Below are 27,609 nucleotides of genomic sequence, written 5' to 3' on the forward strand. Positions count from 1 at the left end.
AATTCAATTGAAATGAACACTATAAGCAAGTTATGCTGAATCCTAGCAGGCATCTGATACTTTCTCACATCCTTGATGTTAAATGCATGTACAAGACAGTGAATTCCTATTTTTATACACCAAGTGTTTCTGCCTCCATCTAATTTTTTTTTCGATCATATACAGAAACAATACATGGCATTTGTCAATGTAGTTCCAGAATGAACTGAATCTCTGGTCTAAAAATTGGTACTGATGTCTTTGCTTGTTCATTCTGCACATCTTTCCTAACTGTGAGAATTTCCTACACAGAAGCTGATCCTAGAATCTTCCTTGCTGCTCTTCTCAACTCACTGCCACATTCACCCATATCAGGCCAACCAAGTATTCATCTCAATCAAGGATATTGATCACTAATAATGAACAGACAGGATGATGTTGGTTATTTATAGTTACAATACCTGCCATATGAACAAGCAATAACAGAGCCAGTTACATTCCAGGACACACCAGTAACATGCAGCTGTCGCTCACGGGCTTCTGGATAATGCAGGGTATATAAACATGAAACCTACAACAGAAATTAAACAAAAAAAGTGTTAAACTTCCTCCTATAATCAGCAAAAGGAAATTTTGAAACTTAAGGCATCTTATAGTACACAGTCAAATGATAGGATTTAACCACAATGTCATGTACATCATTGTTTGACATTTCCCATCCATTGAAACCCTTTCTTATGCATGTTGTAGCAAAATACAAACTGTAGCAATGACTGATTTCATTTCTACTTAGACTCGTGACATCTCACCTTCAGCTATTTTTTCATTAAACTGTTAAAATCAGTCAGAACCTTTGAAAAGAATATTGGCTATCATTATTTTATAAGAACTGACTCGAAATACATCCATCTCCAATCAAACTTTCTCCACTATTTCTATCCTCTTTAGTTGTTCTTTCACATCTTGCCTCGTCCCAATTAAGGCACTGACTTAAGTTGGCTTCTGGATGACTTTTGGAAAACAAGCTAAAACTCTAACTATATAATTACGGCCATATCCTTGGATGTCTATCATCTTAATCTTATTTCCTGAAACTCGTTCTCTAAATCTATACACCTTGCCTATTCTCTGTTTTCTAAGACCTCTTCAAAAATTATTTTAAATAGTTCCTTGGCCGCATTTCCCCATTATCTCTTGGCAGCCATATCACCCCTTGTAAACCATTTTGGGACTTTGCCATGTGAACACAGCATATCAATGGCACATTGGAACAGACCAGTTAAAAAAAAACAAGGAAGCATGGGAAAATACACCCATTCTACCTACTAATCAATTGTATTGATGCATGACAAGCTTAAAAAAAAATTAATTCTCCAAACAATAGAGAACTTGAGCATTGCAAGGAAAGCCAAATGCAATCTGCAGACAATGGTGAGAGATTACAAATTCCATTGCATCCTAAATGAGTATGCCAGATGGCCATACCAAAGTTCCAACAACTATTGTTCATGGGCCTTGGTGCCACAAAACCCTGGGTGCTAGTGTAAGGGCACTGCATGTGTTGAAAAGTTTGGAACTTTTGGAAGTGGGGGTGGTAGGGGGAAGGGTGGTAGTGGTGCTGATGCTGATGTCCCAATCCAGCAATACATTGTGAAAATCTAGTTATTCTGGCAGTGCCCAACAATGGTCACACATGGGAAAACTTGGTCTGAATTCTCCTACAATACTCAAAAAACAAAAATAGCACAGGAAATGTGTTCGATGCTCAAGTGAAAGTTCTCAGCTGCATTTCCAAAATGGTACGAGTAGCCTGGAAATGGTCATCATTACATGTCACATTGTAAAGTCAATTTTTCAATCATGTAACACTTAAAAAAAAATGTACACAGCTTATACCCATTTATTTCAATGCTGAAATAGCACTTTAAATTTTTTAAATGAGTATTTAATTTATGCTAAGAAATAAGCTACCACAATTATAAATTTACAGACCTCAGGCAAAAAAAATCCACACACAACAGCATTTCCCTGCAATGATTGTAAAATTTTTGCAACATTTAGATTAAATTCAAAAGAATAGGAACAGGTTTTTTGTCCTCTTTGTGCCTATTCTTGCACTACATACAGATAATTTCTTGCCCCAGTATCATTTTGGCAAATCTACCTTGCATTGCTTCCAAGGCCAATATATCCTTCCCACAATGCTAATAAAGTAATACAGAATCCTGGCCTTGTGAGGTAACTACGAACAAAATTTTCAAATATGTCCAGCAGTTATTTTGACTTTAAATCTCATTTCAGATACTTTGCAGTAACCCGGCCTCCTATTGCCACACCAAAGCTCAAATCATGGAGTGGAACTGCATATTTTAAAAAAGAACTTGAGACATGAAGTCTCAAAGGAACCAAACTAATGAAGATACAAAATCATTCTTATACCATCAGAACAATTTGTATTTATATAGAACCTTTAAAACAGCAATATCTCACAAGTCAGTTCCCAGGAGCATTACCAAACAAAACCAAAATACTGTAAATGGTGCAAATATCTAAAAATAGAATATGCTAGAAGCACTCAACAACTCAGGCAGCTTCACCGAGACAAAAGATAGACTTAACCTTTCAGAGCAAGGAAAAGTAACAAATAAATGCCAAGAATGCAGAGAGAGGGTGGAGTGGACAGAAAAGAACCAAAAGGGAAAGTGTGTGAGTACAGTGGAACACAAGAGGGATTAAATTACAAAAGAGATGACAATGCAATGCAAAAGAAGGTGGTACTGGGTCTTAAGGAGATTTAAATATGGCAGCAGAATCATTCTCAATCAAAAACACTCGGACTGGTTTGAAGAGACAGACAAGGGCTCCAGGGGCTAATTAAGTGTACCGCAAGGCATACTTGGATAGGAAACTCCATCACGTTTCTAAGGAAATGAAGCTGATCACAGGTAGTAGAAAATGTTATGATCCAAAGAATAGGTAATGGATGAAAAGAACACAGAATATCCAACAGCAAGGTGATAACCATAATATTTATGGATTTTACAGCATCGTCAAAATACTCAAGGACCCACCCCACTGTAAAAAAAAGAGATCTTATCAAAAGACAGAGGCAAACAATTCCTTCTGGAAAGAGCACTTCAAAAGAACTCCTCAAACAAGACTTTGTCTTTGATGCAAGTGTCTTGACTCTAAACCAATACACACATTTGGTCTAGTCTTGCCACCACCCCAGCATGACAAGAGGTCAAAATGATCAAATGCTAGCAGAAAAACAAGGCCTCTGGTATCATGTTGATGTTCTAAAGCTTAGCATGGAAGACTATCTGGTACAAGCTCACAGCTTCGCATTCCTCATCTGGAAGGAGGCAAGCACCCCAGGGGACCCAAGAGATGCCATAATCATGACTATCTGCAACATAGTAGGCAAATCAGATTGCGGTAATCATAGAGGGTAATTATGTTGTCTTCTACAGGAAATGTCATTACAAGGGTCCTCTTCAACCAGCTCCTGCCAGTGGCCACACAGCTACTATCAGTGTCATAATGTCTATTCATCAAGATACACAACAGACACCATCTTCACCACACAACTCAAAGTAAAATGTAGAGATCAGCATCAAATAATAAACATTAACTTTTTTCAACCTGGCCTTCAACACTCGTCAATCAAGAGGAATCATGGCAAACCCTTCTCAAATTTGTCTGTCCTAAGAAACTCATCTCAAATTTATGATTGCCGCACGATAAAATGCAAGCCATGATTCTATATGTTTACCACAGATCCTTTTCATGTGTAGACAGCAGACAAACAAAGCTGTGTCATTGCTCCAAACTACTTCTCCATCTTCCTCAATGCACTATTACATCTCACTGCCTCCACTAAGTTTCCATATCTCGTGTGCCAGTGAGAAAACAAGTATTTGAGCATTAAGTCCTCAAACCCAGCACAAAGCTTGAAGTCTACCAAGTAGCAGCAATCACTGCCCTCTGATATACTTTGGAAACATGGCTAGCTACACCAAGCACCTCAACAGCTCTGCAGCGATATCCCCAATGCCATTTCCACAAATTCATCCAAATCCATTGAGGAAAAAAAAGCCAAATGATGTCAACACCTCTCCCAACCCAACATCAACAGCATTGAGGGTCTAATTAAGCTCAGCAAATTTGAATGGGCAGACCACATCATCCACATGCCTAACACACAACTCCCAAAACAGGCATCCAAGCACTGTCACACCAAGACATTTCAGAGAGGACAAGAAAACACTCTAAGAATGTTCTCAATGACCCCTCAAATAAAAGTGTAACATCAACATCAACTCATGGGAATCCTTGGCCCCTGATCAATTAAAATGGAAAAGGAGTAACTGGGAAGGCTGCATGCTTTTTTCAAAGAAGCATGTGATGAGGACAAGTGAAAATAATGGAAAAGTACAGAAACTCCTGAACAGTCCAACTACTCACCTGATCAAGCACCCCCTGCTTCACCTGAGGTAGAGTCTGCTAATTCTAGACAAGGCTCACCAGCTGCCCCAGAACCCACATAACTTGAGTGGAAGCAAATCATCCTTGACCCAAAAGGGGTGCCTCAGAAGAAATGGAGTTGCAGAATCAGTCTGAAATAGTTCATGCCGAGTCTGAAAGCCTGCAAATGTCTCAAGCCTCTTCTCAATCCTCCACCCTGCAATATTGCATTTCACCTTACCTTCACTCAAAAACCAAGTTCAGTCCAACCTCAATCACCAACCTGCAGCACGCAGATCTTGGTCCTTCATACGCACACTAGTTGAAAGATGAGGAACAGCTCCTGACAGGCATGCATGTGAAGAGTGTCTTCAGGAACTTATTTATATCACCTGACACAAAGTTGTACCCAAACATTGCAGTGTGACAGTTACCACCTCAAATAAAACATTTTGTTTCAGCACACTCTTCTCTATTCATTTATTCAAGTAAACCAAAGACACTACAATTCCATAAGCTTACACTGAGCTTCATTTGAAGTTTAAAAAGCCAAGGAAGGACATTGGAATAGGACTAGAACAGAATAAAATTAACAGGTAACCGGATGTCTATCCACACTCCTGGACTGAACAAATGGGTTCCACAAAGCAGTTAACCAACAAGCATCAGTTTCCTCAAAGAGGACAGAAGCACATATGATACAGCATACTAGACTGAAAACAAAAAGTACAAGCAAATTTTGTACTTGAACAGGAGGGTAGTAAATAAGCGAATATCTTTCAGCGTAAAAAGGGGGAAAGAGGCTTAGCTAAGCCGAATCTATAGGGATTTGAAAAGATTAACAATTTTTAAATTGAGGCTTTAATCTTGAGACAGGCAAGCAAGAACAGGATTTCAAAATGAACAAGATTTGGGATAAATTAGAAGTGGGCAGAAATGTTTACTGGTCAATCTTAATGCTGTGGCAGGCATAGAAGGAGATCTTTCAGAATCAATACATTCCTATGAGAAAGAATAATTCCAGGTGGACTTGAAAAGAAAGTTACAGTATCAAACTAAAAAAAATGCACAAAGACAGGTACAGATCAAACAAAATAAAAAAATAAATGACTGAAAGATTATTGAGGAAGGAAAAATTAGTGTGAGATAAAGCTAGCCAGAAACAAAAAATTATTGTAAGAGTTAAAACAAAATTAACAAAATGACTATTGGTCCTATAGAAAATGAGGCAGGTGAATTAATAATGCTCTAGAAAATTACCCTGAACACATTTTAGAAATTCTTCACTTTCTGCCCTGAATGCTATTAATTATCCCAATATAAACTGGGATAGTAAAGCCCCCGTAACCACCCAAAGCTTTTCCTCCTCTTAGTAAGCTTCATGTGCATTTGCTCCTCTATATTTCTTCTACTTGTCAGAGACCTATTATTAAGACTCCTAATACTCCCTCTACTGTTTATTGGCTCTAACCAGAATCCGCCTTTGATCCCTCTACACCTTCTTCTCTCTCCAGCATTGTAATGCTATCTTAATCAACACTGCTACCCCACTATCCTTCTTGAACACATAATATCCAAGAATATTTAGTGCCCAGTCAAGGCCTTTTTGTGCTATTTCTGCTAGTGCCACCACATCATATTCTCACATGACCACCTATGCCTGTAGTTCTAGCCTTATTTACCACACTCTGCACATTCACATGTATACAAAGTAAACAAAATTTAACTATATAATTTTCATTTTCATGCACTCCAGTTAAAAAAAAACTGGTGCTGACCTAATGGCATGAAGCGTGTTGTAGCTAATAGAGCAACTGCCTCACAACACCAGGCTCAATCCTGACTTTGGGTATGGTCAGTGTGGAGTTTCCACATTCTCCGTGACCGCATGGGTTTCCTCCAGATATTCCAATTTCATCACACATCCCAAAGATGTGCAAATGGTAGGTTGATTGAGTATGGTAAATTGTCCATAGTGTGTAGGTTAGTGGTAGAATCATGTGAGAGTTGATGAAAATATGTGGAGAATAAAAGCAGGATTAATGTAGGATAAGTGTAAAGTGGTAGTTGATGGTCACTGTGGATTTAGTGGGCCAAATGGCCGGTTTCCCTGCTGCATCTCTCTATATCCCCACTTTATCTTGCTTTTTAGCATTCATCATCTTATTAGTTCCCTGCCCTCCCCCCCCCCCCCCCCCCCCCCCCCCGAGTCACTCTTATGCTTGTACTCTTTGCCCTTTCCTGATGCCTTTTCCTTCTGGAATCACCTCCTCACTCAAACCCTTGCTTTTGGTTTCCAGCTTAGCTTTTCTCCCTTCTGGTTCTACCCCAAGGCTCCCAAGCCCCTAGCAAACTAGCTTAAATTCTCCCCAGCAGCACCAACAAACTCCACCAGAATTATTAAAGCAAGGAAAAATTCAAGATAAGGCAGCAAATGGCTTTGTGAAAAGGAAATCTTTTTGACCAATTTATTGGAGTTCTTTGAAGAAATACCATGTGCTGTAGATAAAGGGGAATCATTGGATGAACAATACTTGGATTTACAGAAAGAATTTTGATGAGGTGTTGCATCAAAGTGTTAATAAAAGTTCACTGTGTAGGAGGTAACGTGGCATGGATAGAAGATTGGCTCGCTAACAAGAAACAGTAGGCTTAAATGGGTCTTTATCTGGTTAGCAAAATATAGAGTGATGTGCCATTTGGATTGGTGGTAGGACCGCAACTTATTACAATTTGTATAAATAACTTGGATAAAGGCACCCAAGGGATATGGATAAAGTGACTGGGCAACATGTGGGAAAATGTGAAACAGTCCATTTAGGCAGAAAAATAAACCACTTTATTGAAATGCCAGGAATTGGAGGTCTATGATGCAGAGGGTTCTGAATATGTTAGTGCACAACTTGAATAAGGTTAGTATGCAGATACAGATAATACACAATTAGAAAAGCTAACAAAACGAATGTTTGTATTCAGTTCTCTTCACAAGGTAGGGTGGCTGTGCTTCGGTTATATAGGGAATTAGTGAGACCACATCTGGAGTAACATGGACAGTATTGAACTCCTTATTGAAGGAAGAATGCAAATTCCTCAGAAGCAGTTTAATCATTCAAATGCCTGGAATGGGTGAGTTGTCTTAAGAGAAAAGATTGGACAGGCTAGCCCTGTTTCTCCTTGGAGTTCAGACAAATGAGAAGGTACTTGATTGAAACATATATAATCCTGAGGGATCTTGAATGAGGTGGATATAGAGAGCATGTTTTCTCTTGTAATAGAATACAGAATTAGGGGATCACTGTTTCAACAGGGGGGAAGAAAGGGAGCTCTTAAGAAAGATGAGGCTTTTTTTTCCCCCTCAGAGGGTTGTAGGTCTTTAGAACACTTCTCCAAAGGGTGATGGAAGCAGTCTTTAAATATTTTTAAAGGTAGAGGTAAATAGATTTTGATAACAGGGTAAAAAGTAACCAAGGGTAGATGGGATTGCTGGGTAGATGTTATAATCAGATCGGCCATGATCTTATTGACTAGTAGAGCAGTCTCAATGGACTGAGTGGCCTAGTTCTGCTGCTAATTCATACGCCTGTAACTTTACACAAGGGTAGAATGTATTGGGGTAGTCAGACTTAGGAGTCATAGCTGAGGATTTCAGAAACAGATAAATTAAGACAGGGCAGAGTCAGGCAATGTTACAGAAGTAAAAACAGGCAATCTTAATAATAGTGCAAATATAACATTCAAAGCTCATCTTAGAGGTGGTAGAGGGGGAAGTGGGCATTTTTTTTTTAATGATACGGAGGGTGCATTTCCAACATTGTCAGAGAGAAGAATGAGTTTGTGGGAAGAAGCAAAGATACTATCTTCAACTGTAAACTTTCAGCACCACAACCCTCCAACATATCAGTGTTCCAACATTCCAAGAGTGAAGGGTCTTGACCCTAAATGTTGACTGTCCATTTCCCTCCATAGATGCTGGCTGACCTGCTGAGTTCCTCCAGCACCTTTGTGTGTTGCTCCAGATTTCCAGCATCTGCAATCTCTTTATGTCCACATTTCAGAGATTCTCAGTCGACGGAAAAAATGTTATGGACACACCAGTCCTTGTTTTCAAACCAAGTTGTTCAAAGAATTAATGAGAAGTTGAAATGTAAACTTCCAGATCCTTTTTTAAGATGAATGAAGGAGACAAGATTAGACTTAATGGAGCTTCAAATAAACCTTTGAGAAGTTTATGGATGATACAATAGAGACCTTGATTTTATATAACTGCAAGTCCATTTATCCAAAAGGCACCCTAACTAAATTGCACCGTATTGCATTGAAGAGGCAAGTGGAATGATGCCTCATTCAAACAGCTGGCAGGGAGTTCAAATAGGTTTGGATTTGATCTGGGCTTTCTTTGGGACTGTGCCAAAAATAACAATCCATGGAAACAAATTGCAAAACCAAACACCATGACATGGTTGCTTTGATAGATTTGGCAGAAAGTACTGTATGAGTGTTTGATATCTTGGAGCATCAGTGCACAAATTCTTTTGTAGGGAGGACAAAGTTATCAGAATTACTTATAAAGACCAGACTAAAAATGCATAACGTTAACTATACATAACCAGATATTGATACTTCAACCACAAATGAATTTGCTAGAGTTTACCAGGCTAGTTCCTATCAGTTTGCTACCACACAACAGCAATCCAATAACGATCTCCTTATTTAACATGGAGGAAATTGTGATGGAGGAAATTGTGACAGGTGATTCTGTGTACTTAACAAGATAATTTGTTGAAATCATTTAAAACCTAATTAGTCCTGGAATTTGATGTACCCAGTATAATTTTAACTACAAAGAAGTGTGGTTTTGGGTTAAATAGGAAGTTAAAATTTGAAAGCTTTCATACCATCCCCAGCTCATCAAATTTTGGTTTTACATGCAGACATGACACCAATTCTCTCACAAAAGACAAGTCAATTGGTAAAATCTTTTAAAGGTGACTCTGCTTATAAATGCTACTAATTTTGAAAACAATAATTTCAGAGAGGTTTTCAGACATTGGGGGGAAGAAAACAACTTAAAGAAGGCAGGCAAGGACAAATCCATAAGGTATGCAACTTTATTGAATTTTTTTGAGGGAGATTTACATTAGACACATTGAAACTTCTCATCTCTTCCCCACCCCACAAATCACTCACATCCAGGTTAGAAATTCTCAACTCCCTACCATCTCTTGGGTCTTCAGTTGCAGCCTTGTCCCAGACTTCAGACCCAAAAGCATCAAGAAATTTGTACTTGCAGGTCTTCCATTCAGAGTCCTCTGCTTGTCTTACATTTTGGAGCTGTTGTCATATTGAATTAAAAATCATCAATGACTACACCTCAAAAACATTCCAATGATTTATAAAGCTCAGGATATCCCAAAGTGCATGTCTTTCTTTTCCCAAAGTACAATAGCAGTAGTCACAATGATTTAATAATGTTTTGTTTCAAATCTATTCAATTTATTCTCCATTTAAATTGAATTTATAAAAATCACACGATTTGACATATGCATGAAGTAAGAATAACAATGCTTGAAATATAAAAACTTTAAAAAAAAGCATTGTTTGTGCCAATAATAATCACATTTGACCTCTGTCCCTTCCTGTTTTTTATATTTTTCTGGGTTTCCTTAAGACACAAGAGGCAGCTTTTTGCCCCATCAAATCTATGCAGGCTCTCAGAGAAATCTCATTCTCCCAATCATTTCCTTGCAAGCTATTCTCTTACACATGCCCATTAATATCACCAATTCTCCAACCAGCCACCTACACTAGAAGTACTCTACTACAGCCAATTAACCAATGAGCCACCAGATATTTGGGAAGTGGGAGGAAAGCAGAGCACGAGGGAACCCCATGCGGTCACCAGGGAGAATGTGCAAATTCTACACTAATAGCACCAGAGTTGAGAGACAGCTGCACTACCTGCAACACAACACTGCCCTTTCCTCTTCGTACACAAATGAGAATGAACTTTCAAAAACCACTTGGGCAAAAATAAAATCCAAATCCACATTTGAAAAGATCATGACTTCGGGAACTAATAGTAATCAAACATACACAAAGAAATTTATTGGTGAATTGTTGAAATGCGAGTTATTTCTGGTAAAAAAGATATGGATATGGGGAACAAACATTTTTTTTTAAATTCAGGACAGTAGCATCATTGGAAAGGCCAGCATCTATTGCCCATCTGTAATTCACCTTGGAGGTGGTGATGAACCACAGCAGTCCTTCTGATGAAGATACTCCCAAAGTGCTGTTGGGTAGGGAGTTCCAAGGTTTAGACTCAGCAATATTTCCAAGTCAGGATGGTATGCAGCTTGGAGGGGAATCTGTAGGTGACAGTGTTCCCATGTGCCCAATGCCTCTGTCTAGCTTGGTTGAAGAGTTTGCAGGTTTTAAGAGACACTGTCAAAGTAGCCTAGGCAAGTAACCACAGAATGTTTTGTAGGACGAGACACCCTCATGCTGCAGGCGTTGCGTACCAGTGGTGAAAAGAATGAGTGCTTAGGATTGAATGGCATTGCTAATCAAGCAACTGTTTTGTCTTTGATGGTGTTGAACTTCGTTAGCTTCACTCATTGAGGGAAGTGGAGAGCATTTCTTACACTTCTAACTTGCATCTTGTAGATGGCAGAAAGATTTTGGAATGTCAGGAAGTGAAGCACTTGCCACAGGATATCCAGCCCTTCATAAACATTGTATTTATGTGGCCAGTCCAGTTGAGTTTCTAGTCAGTGATCCCCTTAAGATTGACTTGAGGACACAGCAAATAGAAATAACATTGTAAGTGGTTAATGGCAAGAGTAGGTGGTTAGACTCTCTCTTGTTGGAGATAGGAATAGGTTGGCACTTACAACTCAAATGTTTATTCTACATCTCGTTGCATGCAATCATGGACTGCTTCATTTCCTGAATACTTACAAATGGAATTGAACATTGTGCAAAAAATATCCCCACTTGCAACATAATGCAAAGGTGGTCATTGATGAAGCAACTGGGGTTGGATAGGCATAGGTCAATGCATTACAGAAATTCTGTAGTGAAGTCCTGGGGCTAGGATAATTAACCTCAAACAACCACAATCAATGTTCTTTGTGCAAAATACAACTCCAGCCTTCAGAATGTTTTCCATTTGAAGCCCATTGACTTCAGTTTTACCAAGACTCCTTAATGCCACTATGTAAAACACTGCCTTGAAGCCAGGTCAGTCACCCTCATCTTGAGTTCAGCTCTTTGGTTCATATTTGGACAGAAGCTGTGAAGAGGTAAAAAAGCAGGGTGTTCCTGATGAAACTCAAATAGGACATTAGTAAGCAGGTTACTGGTACATGCAGCCTGACAGCATTGTTGATGATACTTCCATCATTTTGCTGATGATTGAGCAAATCAATTTGGATTCGATTTGTCCTGCTTTTTATGAACATAACATACCTTGGCATTTTTCCCCACAGTGATGGGCAGATGTCAATATTGTTACTATAGTGATATAGCTTGGCTCGAGGCACAGCTAGCTCAGGTCATATGTACTACAACAGGCTGAGGATTGGCTTTTGTGATGGTGGGGTTTTCAAAAGGAAGCCACAACAGATCATGTATTGAACATTAACAAAATACTTTCAGCCTTGCCTTTAACTCAGACAGGGTCCCACCATCAACTGGGATATTTTTGAAGCCTCCTCTTCCCATTCAACATATAATTGTCCACCCCTATTCACAACTAGATCTCATCGACTGTTGTGAGATCACTTAGTTCTGTACAATCCATACTCTTCAGTATACTCGAGCTTCACTAGGTTGGCACCCCATCATCTTTAGGTGTGCCTGCAGCTGCTCCTGCCATACCCTTCTGCACTCCACATTGATCCCATGGCTTGACAGTAATGGGAGAAAGATAATGCCAGGCCACGGGGTTAGAGATTGTAGTGATGCACATTCACGTTGCTGCTGATGGCTACAGCGTTCCATGGAACTCCAGTTAGAGGTACTTTCGATCTGTTTTGAGTGTGTCTTACTTAGTACGATGGTGTCTTTGATGTGAAGACGCGAGCTTTTGTCTTCACATTGGTAGAAGTGACCACTGTACCGTCAATGTTATCATCAACAGATGCACCTGCAATGTAGAATGAAGAGAGTGGGGTGATTTTGGTTCACTAAGATCTCGCAGCTGTGTCCTTCATGACTTGGTAATTAGTGCTTCCAAAGCTGTTCTTGGTGATGAACATTAAGGTCCTCAACCAGAACACATTCTGTGCTCTTGCTGCTTTTAGTACTTCCTCCAAAGAGATATTCAAAATGGAGGTGAACTCATCAGCTGAGGTATAACATATAATAATCAGGAGGCTTTCATTTGATGGGGTCTGCATGTCAACTTCCTTGCTGCCTAAATGCCACTGTTGCCATTACCCAGGGATTGTGATGGCACCTCATCAGCAAGGTGTGATCCTGAGTAACAACAATGTCAGACTGTTGCTTGACTAGTCTGTTGAACAGCTTTCCCAATTAAGACACCATTCCCCAGACATTTAAGGAGAACTTTGCAAAGTCAAGAGAGCTGGAAGCAATTTTGCTGTATCCAAATTTGATGCCTAAATCAATACCAGGTGGTCTGTCTGTAAAAATCTTTTAAAAAAGTTAGTAATAATGGTGCAAGAGAGGCTTACTTGGTTATTTCTGAGTCATACACTCAATGACAGTTTGAAGTCAGGTAGAGGTTAAACTAGATAGGGATGGCAGTTCTCTTCCCCTGAAGGTTAGTGAATCAGATAGGTTTTGTGGTCATCATCACCAAGATTAATTATTTTTCCAAAATCAACATCACTAATGAAATTTAAATTCCACAGAAACCATGATGAGATTTGAACCCAGGTGTCTAGATTGTTAATTCAGACCTCTGGATTACTAGTCCAGGAATTTAAGTCCCACATCACCATACACCTTGTTACAATTACTTACTTTAAGCCAACATACACACACATACACCACCTTCCATACCTTCATGCATTCCAAAGTTCTTTACAGCCAACGAAATACATCTTAAGTGTCGTCAATACCATAACATAGAAAATACCAAAACCAATGGGCATAAAACAAGATTAAACAATAAATTTGATCAGATTATCTGTTTTGGTGATGCCATTTGAGGAATAAATATTAGCCACAGCATCAGGGTTCAGAGAGCCAAGTTGTTTTACATTCATCTGAGAGAGCAATGAAGATCTTGGTTTAATGTTCCTAAAATTTACATACCAGCCATTCAACAAGTGCAAGACAAAAGTTTGTCAAATTCAGTGACTTGCTAGAATATAACTGATGAAAGACAGATGAAACACTGAAAAGACATTTGAAGGATTGTGTTCCTGAGATATTCTGAAGTCACTGAAGGCAGTGATACAAATGAAAGTGTTTTCTATTCCATACACATTACCCACACACTCATATCAAAGCACAGGAACATAACCTTATCCACTGAATACAAATGAAATGACACCAGCATACCACACTCAACATTAAAATGCTGATAACATGAATTTGGTTACATTTCCCTACATAATTAAAAGTTTACAGGAAATAATCAGCAGAAAGTGGAAAGTATGCATTTCACATCAATAACACTTGTTCTAATGAATAATCGTGACAAGTTTCCCCTCCCAAAAAAGTGGAAAGTAGGGATGCATTTCCTGAAATACAAGAGTTTAAGGGGTTTGATTAAAGCGTTCACGATATTACAGGGAAATCAACTGAAACTACTTTTACTGGTTGGGGAGTTTGGGACACCAAAGTCAGGATGTAGTCCTTGGAGCGAAGGAGACTAGAAAGTAGGGGACAATTTTGCAAGTGGTTGATGCTAAATCAGTTATTAATTTCAAATTTAAAGTTGATTGAAGTTTGTTAACTAAATGTATGAAGGACTACGAGACAAAAGGCGGGTACATAGAGTGAAGTCATAGGTCACATAATCCCAATAAACGACAGAACCGGCTCAATAGTCCAGCCTTCTCGTGTGTTTAAATTCTCCTCAAACGGAGGCTACATAACTTATTTAGGGTTTCATTAGCATCTCCCCACATTCCTCTTTTCATCCCCCACTATCTAAGAAAACACATTGCTTCTTAAAGCTGTTTGCAACAAACAGTTAACGGGATTAAAGCTGCGCGGCAGGACATGGTTGTCAGGCAGTGTTCGTTATCTACACGCATCGAGGGCAGGTTCATAGCAGCATGTCCACAATATGAGCATTGATATTTTTATGTATATGCAATTGCATATCACATAAGTGAATGCAAAATTCCATTCTACAAGTTATACTGTAAAACCAATTTGAAATGCACCCCAATTCCCACCAACTCACTGTCTGTGGTTGGTCTATCCAGTTAACTTCAAACCCATCAAACGCGTGGCTCTGGATATTCTTCCTTAACTCCTTGATCACCATCGGCTCTACTTGCCGCAGAAAACTGACTAGACGCGGGAAATCAACCGATGGCTCGATGTTGCGATCCAGGACCCGGCAGTCTCGACAGTCGGACGACTCTGTCTGCGTACTGATCTCCGCGCTACGTCGTATCTGCACTGAGGCTTCGGCACGCCGAACCGCCACTGTTTGACAAACTGCGTCACAGAGCTCAGGAGCTTTTCTCCAGCGCGACTCCACCGACACGGCCTCTTGCACCTCGTCGGTGAACATGGCCCGTTAAGTTATAAAACCAAATAGAATCTAAACCGATTTCAGTTTATTTCTTAACCGAAATGTTCAGAGCGAAGAACTCATCCGCCTCCCACACAAAAAAAGAACCCTCTCTCTCTCCAACACAGAGCATGAGCTAATACCCGACGCGACCCAATCAGCGCGCCCTGTCGCCATGACGACCTGGTCCAATTGGTGCCCAATGCCTCCTGACGTCACCGTCGCCCTCGCACCGCCACAGCCGCCGCCGAGACCGGCCAATGGAGGGCGACGCTGAAGGGGATGTAGGCGCGGGGGGGGCGGCCCACTGCGCATGCGCGGTGCTCTGGAGCGCGGTGGTGTGTACGCGCGCGTGCGTGTGGGACTACTGGGGCTCGAGCGTTTTTTTACTGTGGTCGAGGCGCGGGACCCACTCTGAGCCTTCGAGGGGGGAGAAGAGACCGAACGAAGGGAAGATTAAAGAAAAAAGCGCGAGTCAGAGCTTTTCATCTTTTTTTTCCTCCTTTTTTTTATTTCCCCCTCTTTCCTTCTTCCAAGATGTCGGTCCCAGCGACAAAGATGAGTAAAAAAGAGGTGAACTCGAACCATGATGGAGCAGACGAGACCTCAGGTAATTTCGAGGCACGTTTTTTTTCCCGCTAAATGTATGTATTTGTGCATGAGGCTGTGTGAGTTGTGTTTGGAGGCTTCTGCGAGTTGGGTGAAGGCCTGTTTTGAGTGGGTATAATGTATGTAATGTGTGTGTGTATGTGCGCGGAATGGCGGTCCCACGCTCCCCCTCTCGGTCAGGCTGGAGAGGAGCTGAAAGGCAGCGCGGGAGGGTAACTCATTCACTCCGGCGCCATGTTTATGAACTCGCGTACAGAGGGAGAAAAAAAGACAGAATCTCTCCTCCTCCTCCCTCATTGTGTAAGGCGGCCGCCATGATACCAGGGAAGAGAAATGGAGCCGCCGCGGCCTGCTCGTCGGCCGGAGGTGAGTTGCCCTCTTTCTCCCCGCACACACACACACACACACACCCGCCCGCCTCCACGCGAAGCCGAGAGCGGGCAAGGGCAATGTGCTGCGAGGGAGGTTCCGGCTGGAGCTTCCCGCTCGTATCTGCAGCACTTGGGGCGGGTTGGACGCTGCCGACTGGGGAACAGAGGCCTAACCACGCGGCCTGGTGTTAAAGGGATTATCTGCCTTTTTCTTGCTCGCTGGGAGTAAGACGATTTGAACCGCGAGCGCCGGAAATGGAAAGCCACAATACTACTCAAAGCTATTCCACTACTCATGGGGCATTTGTGGAGATTAAATTTATTGAGGTTCGTGTTGCTTTTAAGACTTCTGGATTTTTTTCCTTTTAAAAATTGGTGGGTGCGTGGTTGAGACGTGTTTTCGGAAAATAAAATCCTAAATGTCTAAGGAGGGAAAGTCAAATGTATTTCCAGAATTTTATTTCAGCCCTTATGAAAGAGGGAATTGGATGCATGAACTAAAACCGTAAAAAATCGTGTTATAAGACAAACGAGTCAATCTTAATTGATATACATGTTTCGGCAATTTTTCGTTACGATTCACTTATTTTGTTACATTGAACCATCGAAGTAGTGACTTCCTTTGGGGAGGAACCACGCGGCCGGTAATTTAGCAGGGGTTCATTCAACACAAAGGGAAGCGGCACTGAAACGTGGGTCGTAGGCGAATTGTTGACGTTTCTTGGTTTAAATTCGTTATAACTGAGATCGGATTGGGGTGGAGGGAGGAGTCTTGGACCAATGTGGATCTGGCATCTATTTATGAATGCCATGTTCCATCGGTAAATTTTCCGTTTCTAGTCAACAATTGAGAAAGAAGAGAAACGCGTTGAGTATGTTCCTGAGGGTGATCTAGAGGCAGATTTCGCTAAATCTAGTTTTGGATTTCTAATAAATTCTAGAATGTTTTGTTATACAAAGTTAATTAGGGGAATGTTTGGTAGTCCTTCCAAGCTTGCCCATTGCCTTCGAAGATTTAATGTAATTTTTCTTTTAAGCATAAGTCCATGACCCATGATGCATAATCGTTTACCACTGCTTTCAGCACAAGTTTGAGGGTGGCATTGATTTGTATTTGGAAGGCAGAATGCTTTCTAATGGGATTTTTGAGAAAACCATATTTGATGTAGCAGTGTTATTTAGAATTGCCAAGTAATGCGTTAAATTTAGGGAATGTTTTGACATTAAAGACAGTGAAGAAGTTTTAAAAATACTCTCTAGCATTATGATTTTCTCACTTTATTTAAATCTTCTTTAAAAAAAATACTTTCCTTGCAGAAAAAGAGCAACAGGAAGCCATTGAACACATTGATGAAGTACAAAATGAAATAGACAGGTAACGTTAAGGAGATTGTTTCTTCTGCATTTTAGCTTCATGGAGCAAATTTCTGGTATTGTATTCGGTAGAGCATCATTGTTTCCTCTGCTTTGATTGTGATCTCCCTGAGACTTGAATTGTTGTAAAATTGCTTTCAGATATATCCAATTCAGACAGTATTATGTAATTCCTTATTTAAAACCAAATTGAATCTTTTAAAGAATTACTATACATGTGAAATAACTTGTACATTACTGTATGTGATGATGTGCCTATTAAAGTTATTCTTTTATCAGTTTTATCAAGGATGTTTTCTGAGATTTTCAATATTGCCTCTTAACTATTTGCTGATGATCAGCTTCACTCTTGTATTCCCTCGGAATATTGTTAATCTCTGGTCCAAATTCAAAATTCTTCCTTGATTTGAAGGTTCTTTTTAGGTATTTGTTCCAGAACTGAATGGTACTGGATTTGCATCACAAAATGGAAATGTTGAATTATGACCTGCAGCCAGAATTTTGGCGGGTATCTTTGGTTCTTTATCAGGATACGTTCACTTGGTTTGTTGTGAACATCTTAAAAGCTGATTTATTTCTCTCTTCTATTTACTTCTGTACATAATGGTGCTATTTATCTTGCCCATTTTTTCCCCCACTTTGAATTAATAGTTCCAGAAATGACCCATTACACTAAACTTTCTATGGTCCTCGATACCTACTTGCCTCGGTTGCATTCCTTCTTCCTGTCTTTTTTCAAGTTGATTTGTGCAGCCCTATGCAACAGTTGTGATTTAAATATTGCTTTGTTTGGCTGCAGCAAAACATTCAACCCATTGCGTTCTAGCCAACTGGATATAGAGTCTGCTCACATTTTCAATTTATATTATTTAAGTGTGTCTCAGAATTCCTTGCTGAATTTGGAAATTGATCCATTCCTATTTGAAATAAGTGAAATTCCAATGAAAAGGAACTTCTATTATCAAACAATATACTCATTTTAAATAGCCAGTCAAATTTGTGGGTTATGATTAGTCGGCAAGCATTTGGAAGGTTGAGGGGGAAGTAGTGAAATAAGAGTGGTGTATGGGGGGGGGGTCATTGAGCTTGCAGTTGCTGAATAATTTGTTGTCTTGGAAGATGTCAGTACAACTTGGTGTTGACTTTTGATTTTGGTACCTAATGAAGGAGAATTATATTTCTAAATTCCTGGTTCGTCTGGCTTCACCTCTCGCCTTTTTCACAGAGAGACCTGTAGCAATGCATGCTGGGTTGGGAACAGACGTGTGGTAAATTTTATGTCTTGAACTCCATGTATTTTTGTCCCTGTGGCCCCAAATGTAATGTTCAGTAGGCAATTGGTTCTTGAGACTGTATTTTTTTTAAAAAATATCTCTTTGTTTAGACTGAATGAACAGGCAAGTGAGGAAATTTTGAAAGTAGAGCAAAAATACAACAAGCTACGCCAGCCATACTTCCAGAAGCGGTCAGAGCTCATTGCCAAAATTCCCAATTTTTGGGTGACCACGTTTGTCAACCATCCACAAGGTAAGCAGTGAAATGAAGTGAGATTGGTGGCAAAACTCCGGAAGGTTATTAAATAACACCTGTATTTGAAGACTGAGGTGGTTGGGGGGGGGGGGGGGGTGCAAACTTGCAAAGGTGAAATTTTCATCTTTAAGTTTTACTGTTTAGCTGAAATAACTGAGTTCAAATGACCAGTATACTATTTGTAACTGTCTAGTTGGTGTAATACTTTAAAACTATAATATATTGGTGAACTGAACTTTGTAACATTTGTAATGAGTATTACTTGCCAAGAGGTGGCTCTCCTTAATGATGACCCCTGGAGGGAACCATTGTTTATTGCACTACTAATTGAAAATTGTGTGGATTAACAGCATTTAGAATTTGAAGCATTGAGAATTTGGTATTTGTATGGAACTAGCATCAGTGGATTGTGCTGCTTCTGCGATTGAAATTGATTATTTCCTAAACTAGTTTGTGTTTTTTTGTGTGTGTGGCCTTTGGCACAAAACCATGCAATAAGTGGTTATAACTTGATGCCAACTTTTTGCAAGTTTATGTACTTTTTTTTCCAGCCCTTTGGTTAAATGCAGTAGTAATTACAAAATCACATTAGGTTACATTCAGCTTTAAATCTAAATTTGATTGTTTCCTGTTTAAATATTTTGAAACATTTAGAATATTTCCATTCACCTATTCAATCAAATATTTTTCTGCCTAAAAATGCTGTGCAGAATATCTGTATAAAAATGGATTGTTTTCTCATTGTTAGTATCATTGTGTGGTACAAGCCCATTTTTTTTTAAAAAAACTTGCTTCATGAACTGGTTTCTGTGAAGATTCTGATCACTTCTGGGGTGAAATACAGTTGCAGCTAGAGCTACTACACCTGAACCAGGATGTCAAGCTATTTAACAAAGGGAGGAAATCACAGCTGAAAATTCCATCTTCAGCCTGGCCTCCTTGCATTCTTGAAAAGGGGGGTGGGGGGAATCTGGTTTCCTTTCCATTTCCCAAAAGCTTTGATGTACGGGGGCTGAAAATTGATCCTCAATCTAGCATTTTTGGCAAGCTTAAGCAGTTTAATTTTGTTTGTTTTAATAGTAACATAAAATGTTCTTGTATTCTAGATTGTTGCTACATAATTTTGTGTAAGACAGTTCCTCTTTATTTGGAATTTCTTGCTTATCCAACAGCAGTTGCGATTGTGTGAATAAATCAACTTGCCTTTCACCAATGTGCAGTTGAAATTTGACCAGTTGTACTGTGGGAAATTCGTGTAGCTGAATAGAATGAGATCCCATAACAACCAGGAAGATATTTGAAAATGTTGGTTGTGGAACTTTGTCACTTGCTAATTTGAACTATTAGAGGAATTTTTACATTTACAAATTATTTTCAGCAGTGGATGCATGTTATCACGTTTCATTTTTGGCATTTTATGCTTTTAAATTGTTTGGCATCTTATGTACAGTTAGATAATGCAAAGGTTTTCCACCATATGTGAGCCATTTATTGTTTTGGCACTCATATTGAGCTCAAATCCTATTTTTTATACATTTGTTTCAGTGTAAGTATTTGTTAATGAACTCTGTGGGTGTGAAATTGCTTGGTTGATACATTTTGATGCATCTATTCTGGCCCGGAAATCTGTAGTATGAAATTCAATTGAGTTGGAACATAAAATTTCCCATTCATTTCCAGTATCTGCACTTCTGGGAGAAGAGGATGAGGAGGCACTGCATTATCTGACAAGAGTGGAAGTGACAGAATTCGAAGATATCAAATCAGGTTATAGAATAGATTTTGTAAGTATATCAGTCTTTTGATGACAAGTCGTATCAAGTCGTAAAAAATTGTATAAAACCAATCTATTGGAAGAAAAATTGCAGTTTAAAACCACAACTTATTTCAAGTCTTTAATGATTTTTGAAACCACAGCACACAATTAAATGATGCAAACTGTGTGAATGTTGGGTTTTTAACGTACCAATTGTAAATGTTGTTATAGTTCTGTTTTCATAGTAAGTACTTGTTACTTTTTAACCATATTTCCCTGGCACCCACCCAAATTTTTAATTACGGATGCTTCAATACTCCATCGGATCATTCTTCCATGAAAGATCAAACATACAGTCATTGCTTCAGGGGCTTGTTTTTGTGGAATATCTAGCCAATCTGTTATGTCTAATTGCTCTATCACAAACTCCCGGGGGGGGGGGGGGGGGGGGGGTGTAGGGTAGCTGCTGCACCATTAATGTCACGATAACGGACAAGTCCATTGCTAATCATGTGCTCAAGCTTCTGAAAAGTGAGGCAATGGTATTGTAGGTTCAAAGGGTGGCAGAAGATTTGAAGTACTTGAGATTTAATTTTCTGCGCGTTAAAACATTTGAATTTTCTGTATTAATGTAGCAGTTTTCAAGAAAGAATTATTTGCATTTGCTGCTAGTATTTTGTGAAATTGCTACTTTTTGATAAAAATGGTGCAGGTATTTAAGAATTTATTTTTGTATAGCTACTGTTTAGAGTAATCTGAGTTGTGTAGTAGATAGTTGCTACCATTTTGTACAAGGTGATTCTGTTTTACTCTTGCCCAGGTTTTCTTTTGGTTTAAGATATTGTCTTGTCTTTCCTCTTATGTTAATTATGAAAGAAATCTAATAGATGGCTTTTGCTTTCAGTATTTTGATGAGAACCCATACTTTGATAATAAAGTTCTGTCCAAAGAATTTCATCTGAATGAAAATGGAGATCCATCTTCAAAATCAACAGAAATCAAATGGAAACCAGGAAAGGTAAGACCAATCAATGGATATAAACTAACGGGATACAACGCCAGAAAATGCTGGAAAAACTCAACAGATCAGGTAGTGTCAGTGGAAAGGGAAACAGTGCTTCCTTATTGTCGTGAGTGATTTGGTAATTTAACTTGAAAAGAATATAGATCTGTTAATGGCTTTGAGAGAATCCAGATTTGTATTAATTACTAGATGTCAGACAAAAGTGGAACTCTTCCTCCACATGCCCACTACAACCAAAGAAAGAAAGGGCGGTAGGAATGAGGTCAATTGAACGTTTAATAAATTGATGCAAGATGAGATATTATGGAAACAAGGTCTATGAACAATTTTCAGAAATCGGCCACTACCCAACTAAATCAAGTATCAGGCTTGAAATTGTGTCCCCTTTCTAAACTTTACTGCCTAAGACTAAAGGAGTTATGTGGCTTGTCAAGCTTTTCCACAGATGATTGAAAAGTTTTAGTGGTTTTTTTTTAACTATCTTAAGAATAGGGAAGGAAGGTTAAATTTTTCTCCATGTTAAGAATGGAAGACTGAATACAATACCTTCTAGCCACCTCTCATTTCTTTCAGTACTTCATTCTGCTTCCAAGTCATTTCTACAGCTAAAGTTCCAATCTCGTAACTATTGGTTTCATTAGTTCCTACTGTTGGGTTTAAAGAGAGATCAGTGATTTGTGTTTTTCAATAATTTTAGTACTGCCAGGATGTATTGTATCTTTAAAGTAGATTATTTTACAGGTTATAAGATTGTTTCTGTTCGTAGAAGAGCTTCCCTTTTTACTAACCAGCTATTTTAAATTCAAACATTGTATGTTGCTAGGGAGGGGCAAGATTGTCTACAAAGTTGAGATTATTAAATTTAGTTTTTTGCTTTTAATTCTGTTTTTATAGTTCTGATTGAAGTACACAGCTGAAGTCCTTCTTTTCCCTTCCAATTAATAGAACTTGGAGAAAGCTAAAGAGCACATTTTGTTATATGCTCTAGTAGTTTTTAGTTGATGTTATTGAAATAAGTTGCCTATTTTTGCCCTTTTGGTTTTCTCTCCATCCTAGTTGTCATTGCCTGTGCTGAATTGAATTCATCCTTAATTTTTCACTTGGAAAATATGAAATGGCTGTTTGAGGTCCTTAATATTTCCAATGCTGTATTTAAAATTCCATTGCTAATCTTAATGCAATTGACTATATGCATAATGTATTTGTATTTTTTCTTAAGGACCTGACAAAGCGCTCCAGCCAGTCACAAACCAAAGTGGGCAGGAAGCGACAGCATGAAGAGCCGGAAAGCTTTTTTACCTGGTTTACTGATCACTCGGATGCAGGTGCAGATGAACTGGGAGAAGTTATCAAGGATGACATCTGGCCAAACCCCTTGCAGTACTACTTAGTGAGTGCATTTTATTCTTTGCAAACTTGCACATTTTGATTACTACCATCCTTAACAGCTTCAACGTCCAGCTTTACCAGCAGTTATGCTGCAGGAAGTTCAGTTTTCTATATAAGAGAGCAAGTTTACTAGTTATCAATCATAAGTGACCCAAGTTGGTCTTAAGAAAACTTAGTTGTCTGGCTTTGGCTGGGTTAATTTTAAAATCACTTTCTAACTAGGAACATCGGGGTGGTATGGTGTTAATTTTTCTCAAGCTGACTGAGAATTGTAGTGGTTTCATTCACTGGATGTCGTCATAAATTGCAATTCCAGCTTTTACCATCTATCACCCAGATGCCCTGAGGGCAGTTTGAGTTAGTTGAAGATCTGGATTTTCACTCGGCCAGACCAAGTATGACCTGTGTTAGCAAAGGATACAGGTGCACTAGATTATTTTTTTCCCACAATTCAGTCACCATGGTTGATCTTGGTTTTGTATTCTAGATATAATTAAGAATTTCAATTCCGCAGTTGCTTTGTGTCAGTTGAATTTGCCAATAAATCCTTAGTCCAGGTGTCAATTGTGTAATCAATGGTCTACTATACCTTTACAGTAGTAAGCTGGTATTTGAATATTCAGTGTTATCTGATTAGTTTGATAGTTAAAACATTTATTGAAATCTAAATTTGCGTTGCAACAGCTTCTCTGCTTTGTTGGCTTTATCCTGTAGCTCCATTGTCAACTTGTTGTCTCATTATTGAGAAGGATAACTTGATGTGTTCCCAGGTTCCAGATATGGAAGATGAAGAAGGGGATGGTGAAGAGGAAGATGAAGATGAGGAAGAGGAGGAGGGTTTGGAGGACATTGATGAAGAAGGAGATGAAGATGATGAGGAAGATGAGGAGGAAGAGGAAGAAGGAGAAGAAGCAGAGGTAAGAGTAGTTTGCTTCTGATTGAAATGTGGCACTGCCTTTAAATTTTATATTCAGATTAATTTGTTTTGGGCATTGAATGTCAAAATCCGGATTTTGCAACTAAGCCATTACATGATCACTTGCTAATGTGTGGCTTGTAGTAGGATACTTAGTCAATTTTCTAAATGTGGAAGTCTTCAGTACCTCCTATGATTTTTGCACTATTCTAGTGGTAAATTATCTTTGTATAACTGTCTTTGCATGTTCTTTAATTGATACCTGCAATTTCCACTTGTCTGTTGCTCTTGGAGAAAGAGTTCAGACATTTGCACTAACCTTTGTTCCTTTTATTTTTAGGAGGAGGAAGGAGAAGATGACTGATTTGTTTGCTGTTGACATTCACCTCTTCCCCCTACTTTTTTTTCTTTAGTCCCTGGGAGCAAGTTGCTGTCTTTTTGTGCTCAGTTTCCTTGTTCTCCTGAGGTCCTTAAACCATTATACACAATTGGGATGAGTTACATGCGCAAACTACAGTGGCAATCTCTTTCTGCCATTTTCCATGAACTGATATGAATTGTCCTCCAGCCAGCTGATCAGCACACAGACCTCCATAGTAATGTGATTTGTATTTTTTTTACTTTTTATTTTAACCCCACCACCGACAACCGCAAATTCCCTCTGCTGGAAGCCCAGAACTTCTCTCTACCTTTGTGCTGTGACCATAGATGATTTTGAATAGGCTTTTTTCCTACCTGTTCTGGCCCAGAGATTACACTGTGTTTCCATGTGATGTGGACAAATAGCAGTTACCATCGTCCTTGTTTCCTTCTCTTGTAACAAATTGGGGTGTGATTGAGGCACCTGGGGTAGATGCAGATGGTTGGGTTCTAAAGGGTGGGTTTGTTGGGTATTTTGAGGACGTGGCTGTACTTAGCACGTTGATGCATTGTATATTTTTACAACATCCCGTGCAACCAAAGCCAACACTTTTAAATATTAATCGATTTGAGCCCCACAGCAGATGGCGACAACCTGTAGAATCTTATTGGAATCTACATTCTCTAATGTAATTTTTTTTTGTTTCACTGGAAAGGAAAATTGCTCAGTTTTAAACGTTAAAAGTGTACAAGTTGCTTTGTTACAATAAAACTAAATGTGTACACAAAAAGTGTGTGGTGAGTTTACTTTTCACCTGGAATGTTTTGAGGACTTATTTTTGGTCACCTTGAATGGTTATTTTAAATGTTTTGAGAAAATTCTATAGAACTGATGAAGTATCTTAACAATTACCATCCAAATTGATTGTTTCAAAGAGGCTGTTCCAAATTAAATTCCTTGCATTGTGTATTCTCTATCTGCCAAGTCATAAGTCCTAGTATAAATGAGGAAAGTTGAAAACAAGTTATGGGCCCAGTGGTTTTTTTTGGTATTAATTGCAATTTGACATCGATTTAAATTGCAATTAGTCTTGATGCAATGTAGGCACAAGAAGGGTAATTAATGTATTCAGGCCTACTATTGTCCACTCATGGTATTCGCCTGGTTTGTGTTCAAAATATGTAAACAGCCCACATGTTTGTAATTAGATACCTTTTCTGTATTTAATAGATATGAGGTTGTAACTAAAACAGAATGAGTTTGCAACTTGGCGTTTTCCTTCAATCAATTGGGTCCAATGCTGCATTGCAAATTTAATTACCATATTTTGCATTGGACAGTTAGCTAATAAATGGTCTTTCTCTTTTAACTTCCAAGATTTTTTTGTCTTGTAGTTAAATTTGTAAGTTGTGTGTTGTCTTGGCAATAGTTATACATCTGTTGACAGACGGTTTTCTTGATCTAGAATCTGCCATGGGTACTATGCCAACTGTGCAATTAGCCCCAGTTTACAGATTGTGTATAGATAATTATTTGAACCTCAATTGGGCTTGATTGTTGAATTCAAATTAATGGTACAATATGTACACTGGATTTGATGCACTCTTAAATTTTATTTCTGGTGATGTTGTAAGTGCTATTCAATTTTGATTTTTTTGATTAGGGATGCAGTTGTCCTTTAACTAGTGGGACACCACTGGGAGCTCGGCTTTCAAAAGTCAGGATACAAGTATCTCAAGTCACAGTTACTTGTTACTATTCCTGTTGCTTTTCCATTGACCTAGTCATTTTTTCATAAACTTGATTGTACTGTATCACAACCATTTTAAATTGCTATTGTGCAGTGAAAAGGTTGACCTCTGATTACAACTGTTTTGTGGTTTATGAACTTGTCCCAATTCCATTAATCCTGATTTATGCAGTTTGGTTGTTAAATTGCATCTTCCATTTTAGCCAAAGTATCCTTTTGCATTAACCCTTTCCCACCTGTTTGACTTTTTCAATACTAACTTTTCAGTCAACTTTTGAGGGAAATTGTATCACTTGCATTACCAGCTAGAAAATAGGCCATTATATAATGCTCCAGCACACATGCTGCCTTGTTCCGAAATCTTGCCAGAATGGTGCCCTAAATTGGCTTTGTATATTTATGCTGCAAATTATCTATACTTAGTCATTGGAATCGCAACAAACTTAAGCAGATATTTTCATGACATCTGCTCAGTAATCCATTAGACTGTAATATAACCAGAGCAGCTAACGACATAGTTTCACAGGTACAAATCAAATTTCTGCTGGTGTTTTGTATGTCTTCACAAGTATTATACATTGGCATGTTTTTTTTCCATCGAGGAGATCCATCGTCCTGAGAAATGCTTTTGGTCAGGCAATCTTGCCACTTCACTGGTGATGGATAACTGGTCAAACCCCTCTCAGCATGCATTACCAACCATACCATTTGGTTTCATTTGGAAAATTAAAGGAATGAATAATAATTCTACCACCAGCAATGTAAGCATAAGGGATATGGTTCCTTAGTCTATAAGTTATGATGGACCTGGAGGTCTTTTAATAAAAGATGGTATACAATCTGCTGATATCTAGACCTGTCTAGATTTTTTCAGAAATTTTTTGTTTACATATCTGTCCTGGCGTGGGACATGGCTGCGCCATCTTTTTGCTTAAATGTTCTGGAGAAGGTGTTCAAACAATATTTTGGAATGTTCCACTGGTTTATAGACGGCCATGTACTGGGGTTTGTTTCACATGGCAGCCTGAGGTGTCGTGACTTCATCTTTAAAACTTGTTTTTTTTTAAAACAAATGGTTCTCATCTGTCCTGTTATCAACAATAAAGTTTGTATACATGTTTTGCCACAGAGCTGTACATTGTCTTTACTACTCAATGTATAATATCACTAGGATTATCCATTTGAAATATTAGCAGTGGCCATTGATATTTCCAGGATTTTAATATTTGCAGTGTTTAGAGTGGCATATAGCTTAATGTAAATTAGCTATTGAGAATATTTTGCAGTTCCCTTTGAGTAATCAGCAATCTGATTATTTAAGAAAGCAACCTGGTTACTATCTCAAAAGGCATTTTGGGAA

At 38.8% G+C, this 27,609-nt stretch overlaps 2 protein-coding genes across 4 annotated transcripts in view; one reads left to right on the forward strand and one right to left on the reverse strand.

Moving 5' to 3' along the window:
- The window catches only part of dync2i2 (dynein 2 intermediate chain 2), a 66,019-nt gene extending 50,659 nt beyond the window's left edge, over positions 1-15,360 (reverse strand). For both annotated transcript variants that reach the window (XR_007958060.1, XM_052037168.1), the window contains exons 1-2: positions 14,834-15,360; positions 441-550 (exon numbers count right to left, since the gene is read on the reverse strand). Coding sequence is in view for 1 of the 2 variants with exons in the window: in XM_052037168.1 (XP_051893128.1) it covers positions 441-550; positions 14,834-15,169 (446 nt within the window). In the remaining variant the exon portion in view is untranslated. The remainder of the gene's footprint in view (positions 1-440; positions 551-14,833) is intronic.
- Positions 15,361-15,480: 120 nt separating this feature from the next.
- LOC127582129 (protein SET) lies at positions 15,481-27,379 on the forward strand. 2 transcript variants are annotated; one of them, XM_052037170.1, is made up of 8 exons: positions 15,481-15,779; positions 17,467-17,524; positions 18,908-19,050; positions 20,734-20,837; positions 21,714-21,827; positions 23,053-23,223; positions 23,993-24,139; positions 24,479-27,379. In XM_052037170.1, the coding sequence occupies exons 1-8, from the start codon at positions 15,707-15,709 to the stop codon at positions 24,500-24,502; spliced, it is 834 nt and encodes a 277-aa protein (XP_051893130.1). In that variant the 5' UTR covers positions 15,481-15,706; the 3' UTR covers positions 24,503-27,379. The 2 variants fall into 2 exon arrangements, with proteins under 2 accessions (XP_051893130.1, XP_051893129.1); XM_052037169.1 differs by lacking the exon at positions 15,481-15,779 and adding an exon at positions 15,925-16,144.
- The last annotated feature ends 230 nt before the right edge of the window (positions 27,380-27,609 follow it).

Source organism: Pristis pectinata, chromosome 23 (assembly GCF_009764475.1).
Source record: "Pristis pectinata isolate sPriPec2 chromosome 23, sPriPec2.1.pri, whole genome shotgun sequence".
Lineage (NCBI taxonomy): Eukaryota > Metazoa > Chordata > Chondrichthyes > Rhinopristiformes > Pristidae > Pristis > Pristis pectinata.